Source organism: Streptopelia decaocto (assembly GCF_964273445.1).
Source record: "Streptopelia decaocto genome assembly, chromosome: 3".
Taxonomy (NCBI): Eukaryota; Metazoa; Chordata; class Aves; order Columbiformes; family Columbidae; genus Streptopelia; species Streptopelia decaocto.
Window position 1 is genome coordinate 64502517 of NC_138656.1, and position 12720 is coordinate 64515236.

At 42.2% G+C, this 12720-nt stretch overlaps 1 protein-coding gene across 2 annotated transcripts in view; it reads left to right on the forward strand.

Moving 5' to 3' along the window:
- Positions 1 to 7132: 7132 nt before the first annotated feature.
- Positions 7133 to 12720, forward strand: part of PTPRK (protein tyrosine phosphatase receptor type K) — a 403942-nt gene continuing 398354 nt past the window's right edge. For both annotated transcript variants that reach the window (XM_082047252.1, XM_082047253.1), the window contains exon 1: positions 7133 to 7449. In XM_082047252.1, the coding sequence (XP_081903378.1) occupies positions 7338 to 7449 (112 nt within the window). In that variant the 5' untranslated portion in view covers positions 7133 to 7337. The remainder of the gene's footprint in view (positions 7450 to 12720) is intronic.

Sequence of the window (12720 nt, forward strand, 5' to 3'; positions counted from 1 at the left end):
CAAGTTTCTTATAAAAGCTGCCAGACTATTCTACATAAAACGTAAAGACATCTTCCTTGAACATGCATTAAAGTGAAAAGAATTTCGGAATCCAATGGAGATATATTTTTAAAACTAGAATGAACCGTCAGGCCAGGTAAAACATTTTTCTCGCATAAAAGGCTATGTGAACCTTCTTTTCAGGAAGGAACAAATTATATAACAAATTTCCAGGTAAACCCCAATAATTCTGCTCTACAAAGCTTTTACTTTTCAACACCCTCCAGACTCTAATAAAAGTATTATTAAATATATTGCGGTATCCTGTCTCAGGTAGCACTGTCTTTCACAATACTGTTTTCTTCCACTTTCTCTCTCTTATAGAGAAAGAAGAAATATTCCAGGTATTACATGAGTGGGTATAAGAAATGCAAGTTTTACATTTAGAACTAAAGGAAAGGAAAAAATAGAAGAACAGAATAACTTTACACATGGCTCCAATGTCCTGACATACAGTAACTCAGAGTGAGTCATTGCCATCCAGCAAAAACAAAGTATGGTAGTTCAACTGCCAATAAACTCTTCAGGTAGAAGTTAACCTACTTTGGATAAGATATATACACATCTATTCTTGGAGTAGGTAGCCTTTTCCATTTTAGTGGCTTATCTTAGAAACTGGGGAAATGAAGAGAATACTTCAGCTCTGAAATGAAGGAACATAAAAGTGGAAACTTAGGACTTTATGGTAGATATCTGAATGTCACACTGAAGTCTTGGAGTTAAAGTACACAGAACTGAAGCAGCAATATTCTAAGAACAACCAGAAAATCGCTGTTGGACTCCAGAGACAAGGTCTTTATGAGTTTGTAAGATTTATTTGATGAGACTTTCTACTTTGGAAGAGAAGTTTAGTATCGTCTTATGAAAGACTGTTCTAACAGAGAAAGCTTTTGTGGAATGAGACGAGTAGTCACTATACCAGATCAGTTATGACTTCCAAATCTGCTGAGTATGTATTAATGTGACTTGATTAATTTCCCTGGGGGATGAAATCTGCCTAAAACTACAGATAAGATGGCATCCATGAATTTTTAGCAATTTTTTCTGCAAAAGTATCTTCAGCGCATTAACAATTCCTCGGTTCTATATGAGATGAAGAAATAATTCAATATCTATTCCTCCATTCTTTGAGAGGTCATAAATCCCTACTCCAGCTGACACATTTACATGGTAGGCTGAAGAAGACGGCTATATTTTGTTCAGCATCTTTCCCTGCCCTGCAGGTAATGCTGGAAAACCTCTGCCAGATGTGGCCTTTCCTTTCCCTGTGGGCTGTCACTGATCAGCAGTGTAGACACGGGTATGAAATGCACATACCTGAGCCCTAGGTTTGCTTTCAGTCAGTAGCCAATGAGGTTGCAAAAATAAATGCGAGTATAGTGCTGGACTTGAAATGTCTTTAATCATATTCTTGTTCCCTTGAGTACGACTGATTGATTGCAGATTCCAATTTTCATTCCTGGCTATCATTAAAATTTGTGAAGGTAAGGTTGAATCATATACTGGGCTTCTTGAGCTTCTTTCTTATTCAAATCATAGCCATCTCCTGGTTAACAGTAAGAACCTGAATATATTCCTTTTTAATGGATAAATATGCCAGAAGAATAGGTAATGTTTTTTATATTGTCACTTACTTGTGTTTGTTTATGCTCAGGGTTGTTTTCTTTAGATCATTTTATATTCAGACAGACTCCTCAGCTACCCTTATATGTATCAATTTCCAATTAACAAGAAGAGGTTGAAACATGTAAGAATTTGGATGTCATAAAATTTTTGAATACACGACTGCAACACCAACAATTATTACAGAGAGTAATTGCTCTCCTCCAAGCCAAGCCTAGCTTTCTTCAATTTCAGTAACAGGTTTTGCAGTAATCTGTATTGGATATTTTTGCCTGGATAAGCCAAATAAAGTCGCTACCAATCCCAGCAGACCTGCTAAACACTACAGAGCTCTGCGTTACTTAAAAGTAATTTTTGATTTATAAGCATTACTTATTTCACTTCAAGGTTTTCTCAAATAGGTCTTCTTTCAGATAAGAGTTCAGCAATATCTAGTATTGAGGATCTAATGGTAATCTCAAGAATGCTACTTCCATTAAGGGAAGGAATACTGAATTATCAATTTATTGTACTTCTAAATAATTAATTTGCCTCCAAGGCCCCTTAATAAACTGATCACTGGATGTAGCACAAGTGGATGCAACAGTACTGTGAAAGGTCTTGAGGCTACAGACAACTTACATGTCATTACCCTCCCTAGATGAATCACACCATTCAAATGAAGTTGCCGAATTTTTTGGCAGTAATGGGGCCAGGGTCTGATATTTACAAATGCATTTCTGATGTCTGTTTTGTATGAGATGTCTCCTCTGCGACCTCTGAATCACTTAAACGTTGTTTAAAAAAAAGCCTAGGAAAGAGATATTTAAGTGTTTTCAGGCCTATCGCTTGACAGCATTCACAAACTTTATGCTCTTTAAAAGTTCTCAAGAGGAAATTACCCAGCTCTGCACTTCTTTTTATGTACGAAATATTGCCGTGTTGCTTGTGCCAATCACAACATGCTAAGACTGGGTAAAAGCTGGATGAAAAGTGCGACGTAATTTTGGATCACATTGATTTTACTTTCAGTTCGTTTCTTTCATCCATTGACTTCTTACAAACATTCTACACACTGAATTTTAAATGTGCATGTTTACCCAATTAAGCCACAAATATATGCAGGTTCACCTAATAAAAGAACAGAAGCAATACTGTGTGATTTATTCTGCTGATCACAACCAACTATTTAGCCCAAAAAACTGCCGCTAAAATGGTCTCTCTACATGGCCCATCTATGTGTTATCCTTATACATTCATTTTTCTATCAGCTTCTAGTTTTCACTGCATGAGATTAACACCTACAAGACTTCATCCAACTTAACCATTCTCTACTGTTGGATCTCTTTGTCTGCTGTACTTCAGTGGCAACACATGCCCTAAGGCCATCTGTCCGTTTTTCTCCCAATTTCTTATGAAGATTTGAAGGGCACATTGAGTGCCTTTTCGGAGCTGTTCCAAAACCTGAAAGAACACCTTCAACTGAGTTCAAGCTCAGCTTTAGTGTTGTGGACTTTAAAGCTCTACATGCCTTCAAACCATTGCAAGCAGCAGGTACAGGTACAATAATCTAAAAATAATTTGCTAATCAGTACAGAAATGTAGTGTACCTTTGCAAGTCCTGAGAAACTTCTTAAGTTTTGTTGGTGTCTTCCCCAATAGCACAAAATTATGTTTCCTCCTATGTTTCTAATGAGCATGAAGCTGTGATGAATGGCATGGGGATAGAAAACAACTAGTAAAAGGCTTCTAGGTAGTGTGGAAAGATGTATTTGCTTAAGTCCATATATACAGAAAATGTGTTGCAAGAATTTGTTTAAACGGTTCTGAGGAGTTTAATGCATTCATAATCACCAATAGGTATACTGTGCTTCAGCTACTAGCTGCCTCCCAAAGTCCAGCTCTCAATGTCCCTTGCTTTAGGCAAGTAGTGTCTTACAGAACAAGACTCTATAAAAATAGAGACTTTTACAGAACAGTTTTTTTGATGTTTAGACAAACTCAGAGACCAGTTTCTTTCTGGGTTAGACCCTGACACAAGGAATGTAATTTTGAAAGGACTGAATTTAGTAAAACAGCTTATTTGAGAACAAGGCCACGTCTCACTCCTTGAAGGCTATTCCCATGCTATATTTTGTTTGTCAACTATTATGTCTGTTCAAAGGAAAAATAAGACAGGATTTGGGCAATAATAGGGAATGTGTTATAATAGGGAATGTGTTCTCTTTTTGAAATCACAGGCTATTTTATCAGAACTGCAAAAATGACAGGCAAATGGAAGTAATATCTCAATCCTGTCTGTGTGTAAAGAATGGAAAATTCTAGGCTGAAACATGGACATTGTTGAGAATGGTTGGTGTTCAAGCAAGAACAGGAGTCTCAGAATGGGAAATGCCACACAGCTCTCTGTAATGGCACAAACGTGTCACTAGCTCTGATGGCAGGGGAGCTGGAGAACATGAGTAAGAGCTGCAGAGGTGCCCCTGGGGACTGACAGTCAGAGGGCAATTCCCCTGTTGCATGCTCTGTTCCCACCAGCTACCACAAGTAGCTGGGTTTACGTGGGGTGCTCCTATTTGGAAGCTATTTTCCTAGTCCACCTGTGCACACATGATATGCAGTAGTGAACTCCCATCCTTTTCAGACCCTCTACCTGCCCCATGTTGGCATCCAAAAAACAACTGTATCAGGGGAGAATGTTCAAAGGTAAGGTTCAAAAGTAAGATCCTCAGCATTGTCTCCTTTCCAGTCCATGTGTCCACGGTTTGTTACAACAAGAGCATTGGCTACTGGTTCTCTGTGAAATTAGAATTCTCTTAAAAAGCCTCCATGAGTTCCAGGCAGTAAAATAATACATTTAATTGAAATTTGCAGTACATTTTACTGAGATTTTTTTCAGAAGTCATAATACAATAAAGACCCTGCTGTGGGCATTATTGGATAACACAAAGAAAACTCGAGTCGATACAATTTTCAATTTTCTCTAGGATCTCCAACCTTGAAGAGTCAGATCTTCAAGGCCTTGGATCTTGCTAAGGCTTGTAAAATAAGCCAGCAGATTTTCACAAAGGAAGCAAAAGAGCAGAGGGGTGGAAAGTCGGGTGGGAGCAGCAAGATAATGAGAATTCCTGACTATCTGATCTTTTGGCCAGAAAAAATTCATTTAAATCTCTTGAAATCACTTCATGCTCTAGGAGGATTCTTAGAAGTTCCTGAAAAAGAAAAAAAACAACCAACAAAAACCAACAACAACAACAACAAAAGAGAAGATGGAAATATTTTTGCTGGTTAAAAATATGTATTTTACTGTAACATGTAGTTTACACACTTCAAATACCATGGTAAAATACCATGTTAGATATGAATTCTATCTTATAGCATTGGAATATTGCTAATTCAAGATTTTTACTGTGATATGATATATTATGCTAGACATCTGTCAGTCACTATGAACACAACTAAATGATAGCCTACGTTAAAAAATATATTATGATGGGCTTAGCAACACTCAAAAGTATAATGGGAAAGTTTTAACAGGGTTTAACAGGGAATGCAAAGAGGGTAGAGGCATCTAGCAGTTTCAGAACCAAGTTTTTTTCAATTTGACAGAAATTTATTTAACGTTTTATTTAGAGGTTGTAATAATCAAGATAAAGACAACACTTGGGATAAATACAAACATTCTTCAGGTTGGAAAGAAAGACATTACTGTGGGATCTCTCCATCTTTTGGCTGTTATATTTGGCTTACATTTAGCATGCAAGTTGTTACCTCAGACAGTTTTTAAAAGATGTTCAAGAGGTAACATAAATATGCTTTGCTCTTAATTGAAAATGTGAAAGACTGTAAAACATTTAGATGTCTAAAAATGCAAAAGATGGAACAAAAATAAACCCGTTTATGTCACATAATATAAAAATGATCCCAAATCTCATGTGTAACTTTAAGTGTTTGTCAGGATGCCAAGTACAGTAGAAGGACAGAGTGAACTACACATAATGGTTTGACAGATGCATACCTGGAGAAAAAGTGGGGTTACATGCGCATCTTGCCCATACCTCTCATACTCTCCGGTGAATTTTATAGTTCACAATAAGTATGCAAGTCGGTTTTTAGCCACTCCACCCAAATGAAGTACAGGTGTTTCCAGGTGTACAGCTTTTTTAGTGATGGGTTTGGTTTTTTTTGGGGGGGGTGTGAAGTACCTGTTCGTTTGTATAACAAAGCAAGCTGTGTGTTTCACCGTTTTTTTGTTGTGAAAACACGAGGTTTTGTGGGGGTTTAGAGACAAACCTATCAATTGCCACACATTGGCTAGAAAGGATTTTGAATCACAGCAAACCTTTGGTGAACCCGGACTGAATTTCGAGTTTGCAATAAAACCTGTGAGTTTCCAGCGGTTTCAGGTTCTGTTGTAATCATTATACAACATCTCTAATTACAAGTTGCCATGCAAAAACCTAATAAAAATGGGTTAAAAATCCGGAGGAAATTATGCTTATTTAAAGAGAAATTCCAACACTGGTGCCTTTATCCGTTATTTTAAGTGCATTTTAGGGTCCGACGCTCTGGAAGCACACGGATCTCCAGTGCTTTCTGAAACAGAGAATGAGGCCTTTATTATACACATACCTGGAGTCTGGATCTGTCGAGAAGATCCTGCTTCACAGCCCGCGGGTGTCGGAGTCATACAGCTGCACACAGACCTGTCTGAAAGGTCGGTTATTTAACACATGCAGAAATAATAGCACTAATGGCAATACCGTTTATTACAATTTCAATCCCGATCGATGAGACTTCACTGGCATACGTGCCAGGCAAGTGTTGCCAAAGAGAAGGGGGCAAAGAAAAAAGCCACAAACCTTGGCTCGAAGATACAGCCAGGCTGCTTGATGCACGATAGTAACGCAACACTCGCCACCCGATCTATAACGCGTTTCTAAAAGCAGGTACAACCAGCAAATCCAACCCGGGGCGGCTGGACTTTCCCCCTGCAAACAGCGCCCGGGATCCACCGCCCCCCGGCCGTGCTCCCTGCCTCGACCTCCCCACCCCGCCAGCTCAGCCCTTTCGCTCCTCTTCGCCTCCTCCTTCTCCTCCAGAGGCGGCAGGTTCCCTCCGGCCGAGGAGTTGCGAGCGGGGGTCTCGGTGAGCCGGCGGTAGCGGCTCCCGGGCAGCGCTGTGCCGAGCCGAGCTGAGCCGAGAAGAGCCGGGCCGCGCTGAGCCAGGCTGTGCCGTGCCGGAGGGAGAGGAGAAAAGCCGAGCCGAGCCGTGCCGGGAAAAGCTGTACCGAGCCGTTCCCAGCCCAGGCGGTGCTGGCCCCGGCGCCTGCAGCAGGAGGCGCTGCCGGGCGCCGCTCCGCCCGCGCCGGGCTGCGGGCCGGAGTCCCACATTCCCCCTGCCAAGTGCCGGGGAGCGGGGGTTGGACGTGCGCGCTCGGCTCCTCCCTCCATCCCCGCTCGCCCAGCAGCAAAGTAACTCCGGAGTACGAGGGGAGCCGGTGCTGCCGCCGCTGCTGCGTCCGTCGCGCCGCAGACGGCTGCCCCAGCGGGCCGCCCCGGGGCCAGCGGGCGCCCCTCGGCGCGGGGGTCTCCTGGCCAGGCGCCGGGGCGTGAGGGGCGGGCGAGGCGAGCTCCGCCCGCCGCCGCGGGCCGGGGCAGCCCCGGCCTCTTTGGGAAACTTCTCCGCAAGTCGGCATGGGCAGGGGGGCTGGCGCCGCCGCCTCGCTGCCGCTGCTGGCGGCGCTCGCCCTGTTGGCCGGCTGCTCGCCCGCCCTGCTCGGGGCGGCCCGGGCCCAGCTCTCCGCAGGTGAGTTGTCGCTCGGCGCCCAGGTGAGGGCAGGCGGTGCGGCCGGGTTGCGCCGCGCCCGGGGTGCCCTCCGGGGAAGGGAAAGGAAGGGGAGAGGGTCGCTAGGGATTGCGGGTAGCACCGCGCTGGGTCCCAGCTCCCACTCCCGAGGGGTGGCGGTGGGGCTGCAAAGGCTGCACCCCCATCACTCCCACCCAGTCTCGCCCGTCTGTGAGGCGCGGTGCGGCGGGGAGGGCGACCGGCGCGGGGCTCGCTGGAACGGGCAGGGCACGGGCTTCAAGCGCCTCGCAAACTCCCCTTCCTGCACTCCTTCTCCTCTCCCCGCCAGCCTCCCAGGTGGCGTCGGTGCTGGTGACGGGACCGGAGACACTGCCGCCCCTTTCCCCGCTCAAACTTTTTCCGGCGTTTCCCTGCTCGGCGCGGGGGGTGCAGCCCGCGGGGCGCCCCGGTCGCTTTCCCGCAGAGCACCCCTTGCTCCGAGGCATGGGGTGAGTAGGCACGGCCCGGGCTGCCGCCGGCTACCGGTATCTCCCCTTCTTCTTTACCCCACTCTCATTAAAAAGAAAAAGAGTGGTGGGTGAGAAAGGGGAGGGAAGGTAGTATATGGGGCCGATGTCTGTTCTGTTTGAAAACCAAGAATTTCTCGCCCCTTCCTCCCCCTGCCACGGGGTTTTGCAGAATAAAAGCCCCCGGGGTCGGGCGGTGGGAGCTGCGGCCGGTGCGGCGGTGAGTTGTTGGCCCCGGGGGAGCCTGGGGCAGAGCCCGCGGCGGGGCTGGGGCTGGGGCTGGGCGGGCGGTCGCTCACTCACTCGCTCCGGGCGGGGAGGGCGCAGCACAGCCTGGGCGCCGCGACGATGCGGGCGGGGGGGGTTCGTGTGCCGGACCCCGAAACCCTCCTCTGCTGGAGTTTAATGAAGCGTCCTTCGTTTGCTTAGAGTGAAGCTGTAGCGTGTGCATGTTTTTATTGTTTGCGGGCTGAAGTATTATGTGAAGGACTAACTGAAGTAGACTTCAGGCTCTTCTTTCTTTCTTTTTTTTTTTTTTTTTCTTTTTTTTTGTTTTAATAGTACTTGCAATTGCATCAGGTGCATCTGTTGGACAAGCGTTCGAAGCCTTTATCATAGAATACTGATTTGAAAACTGCCATTAATGAAAGTAACTGCACCCATGAGACTTGGAAGTATGGTTTTCATAAGGACTGATATGTAGTTAGGAGGCTTTTTTTTTTTTTTTTCCCCTCTTGTTCTCCTATAAATTAATTTTTAATTGAGATATTTGAGATGTGTCATCAATTAAGAAATGTGCTGAAGCAGTTAGAGAAATGGTGCTGGGCTGAACAGATTACATCCCTCCTATGTGGCTGCCTTTGGTGTGGATAATTTAATGTCTGCGTATCAGAATTGTAAGATTACGTAAGCACGTACAAGCCTTTTACCAAGTGTACCATATATGCAGCTCGTATGTTGTAGGAATAGTTGAAAGAGAATATGCCCAAGCATAACATCTTTTAATTCAAAAACCATACTGAAATCAGACCGGTGATTTTGCGTTTGCTGTAACTCATCAGGCTAATGTTAATGCCAAAGGTAGCTCTTACGTAAAGATGTTTTTATGAGCTTGTTCACTGGCGTAAGAGTAGGAAGTTCTGATAACTTATATGGTCTGTGGTATTTTATGCGGAAAATGTGGCATGTAGCCCTTTTTAGAACTGTAAGTACAAGAAGCCAGGTTGATACTGTGGGGTATGTGTTGGGTAAGCAGAGAAGAATGTTCAACATCCTTCTGACCAGAGTAGGTGAAGCTTGTCAAGAAGTTGCACAATTGTATCTAGGAAACATGAGGTGTGGGTGTTTTTATTTATTTATTTTTTTTTTTAAATAGCATGTCAGCTGCTGGAGACTTTGGTTTCCATTACCAAGCATCAAAAATACTGATGTGTTGCACTGATCAGAGATTTATTAATTCCAGAGTTGCTCAGACTTTCTTGAAGGTTTGGAGAAGTAGATTTGTTAGTAGCTGGTGCTTTCAGTGTATTCAGTTAAGGTTATGGTGCTCTGACTCTTATAAATCCATTCAATATCCACATGTAAAGCTATGCCTTACTGAACACTTGCTTTCAGTTAATCTTTGTTTGAAGGCTGTGAATTTAATAATTACCACAAGCTTTGGTTTTGTTCCGTATTCTAAACCAGTCCCTGACGTGTGTGTGTGTGGTGTTTGTTTTTGTGTCTCTGTTGATGAGACATTTCCATCCTGGTGTTAGTGGGTGCAGGACACAAAGGTTTAGGGTTCATGTATCAATTCCAGTGAGGGCCTCCCTGTAGCCTGCAATGAGATGTTTCTGTGTTTGGTGCACACAGGAGCATCTGTTTGCTTCATAGTCATCTCCTCTGTTTAACAGAAGTACTGTTTTACAAGCATCTTCCCCCCCCTTGCCTTAATGTAACAGCCTGAACTTTTCCTTGTTCAGCTGAGTCTAACTATTTTTCAGCTTCCTTTTTATTAGTATTCTTACTGTCTGAATTGTAAGAATTTAAAACTATTAATTTTTCCTTGCCATTACTGAAGCTATTAATTCAATTTAGACCTTTCACAAATCTCTCTCTTATTGTAATTTGATTTTTGTTTTTGTTTTATGATGCTTTGTACTACTCCCGAGTGTGAATGTTGACCAGGTCCAGAGTTCTTCTCGAAAAATTTGATGTGTTTATTAAGAATCTAATCAAATTACAGTGTATGAATTTCTTGCAAGTTGGCCTTCAGGAGCATTTGTGTGATGGTTGTTATCTGTTCTTCCTCGTAACATGTTCCATGAAAGCAAATGAGAAGGGAAGAGGAAGAATAACAGCAAGTTAGGAGAAGGAACAAGGTACATTTTGTAATTGCTTGCTGTCTTAAAAATGGTGTTTGTAAATCTCCACCCCCTTTTCATGCAGTTGAAACACTGTATCTTTTGTATTTCCCCACAGATCTCAAAACAAACAAACAAAAAACCCCGAGCATCTTCTCTCTGCCCTCCCAACTCAGCTATAATCCACAGTGTAATGTTTTCTGGTCTCTGTAGATTGTTTCTTTACACTGCTGCTTTCCATGACCCTTCAACTTGAGTGTGTGTCTGTCAGAATCTAGGCCAAAATGTTTTGGCAGCACATTCTCCGTTAAAGTCTGGCTATTCCTTATATAGCACCTCCTTTCATCTGCAACTCCTACAGTTTGATAAAGAACAAGTTCAGCTTGTTTCCACAACTTGATCACTTTGAACTTATATTTTTTGAATATAATTTTTAGTAATTTGCATGTTTTCAAATTTTTGGGAAAAAAAAGAAGAAATACATCAATTTTTTTTTAAGAACACTGCTAACTTGTCAGCTAGCTGATGGAAATATCCATTGCGCTGCCTCTGATGCAGTCTGTGCAAGTGTGTGGTTTTTTGATACTAAATGAAAGATAAGAGGATAGAAATTCTAGAAATGTGTCAGTTTACCTGAAGTTATTTAAGTGTGGTATTTCAGACTGTAGGGATAGTTGAGCATAAAAAGGAGGACTATATGTTTTGCAAGTTCATGTCCTTTAATAGAGTTTTTATTCCTCAGACTTTCTTATTCCGAGTAGATATGGTGTCATGAATGAGCAGGCAAGAGTAAATACTTCTGGAATAATCTTCTCCCCCCGATAAAATAGGTATAGTCTGTCTTTGAGAAAGAATCTAGCTCAAAAATGGGATATTATAAAGATATTTGTTTTATAAGGATTTTGTAATTACATGTACTTACAGAGAAATATATGATAATTGTAATAAGCATATCTTTTTTTTCTGAATTTGTAATCCTGTAGTAGAAAAACTTAAGGGCCTTTTGAAAATGTTTTAAAATACTTTTAAGTAATTAAACTCAGAACAGCAAAAGTTGCTTCAGTCATATTTTATCCTTGAATGTGCTACAATTTGCATGTGATATACACTTGTGCAGGTAGGCGTGTATGTGTAAGAGACTGCTCAGTAGCTTTTTTTTCCACCAAGCTGTTAAAATGTATTGACAAATTATATGGAAGATAAGTGGAATTAAAAGTGAAGTTACTTTATTGCTTTCACCCCCTCCTTTCCAGATGTTTTACTTTCCTTTACACATTGAAGTCTGCTCCATGGCACTGTTGATTCAGAGGTCACTTTTCTATCTGTATTTGCAGATACAATATTACAATTATGAAATGTATATGAGTCTTCAAAGTGGAAATTAATATGTTTAAATGGGATTGAAAGCACCAAGAACACAGTGATCCCAGAAGTCTTGTTTAGTCCCTTTTGTCTGAGAAATCATGGCACTGCTTGATCAGTTTTCTAGCAATGTAAAGTGCATCTTAAACCAGGTGGATGTCTTGCCCTTACTTAAGATCTACATAAGATAATCAAAAATAAAAATTTTTTAAAAAAGGGAGCAGGGTTAAGAAATCTGCGCAGGATCAGGGCAGAGGTCCACCTAGCCCAGTATCCAGATTCTGATGGTGGGCACTCAGGGGAGAGTGATTTTTAGCAAGGTGAGTGACTTCCTCTGAGCACTGTCCACAGAGACAATATGCTGATAGTTAATGTCATTAAGTGGATTCTGGTAACTGTGATTGTGCCTAGTAACATCTTCAGCCTGTATAGCTTTTAGCATTTGCCTGACTTTGTGACAAGGAATCTATATGTTATGTGGAAAAAAAAAATCTATGGTCTTTAAGGGTTTGTTTGTTTGTTTGTTTTAAATTGCTAGTTGTATGTAGTATCTTCTAGGTCTTGTATTAAGAGATGGTTAATGATTGCTCCCAGTTTACCTTCTTCATGCCATGAAGAATTTTTCCACCCTGTCTTCAACTATTCGTTTTCTAGTTGGGAAAGTCCATTTGTAGCCATTTGCTAGGAAGGTGCCATTTGGTATCTTTTTTTCATCCTTTATCAGTCATCTCTTTCTTTTCCAGTTCTACTACCTTGCTTGAGGTATCCAAGTGACAGCTACCTGATAGATTTATACAGTGTTTATAATAATAATGATTTCTGTTCTGTTTCCTATCCATAGTGTGATCATTCCTGAAACTCGCTTTGCTGTTTTGACCATTTGTCCTGCTTCTAGTTGTGAGCTGGCACTTTTATAGAACTATTTCATTACTGAAGAGCTGAGATCTTGTGATTAAATGATTGTCTGTGGGGTGGCTGTGTCAGTGGGCAGCAGGACTCTGTGGAAGGGGAGAGTCTTTAAGCAGTCCTTTATTTTAATTGGGTTGTGGTACTTTTAA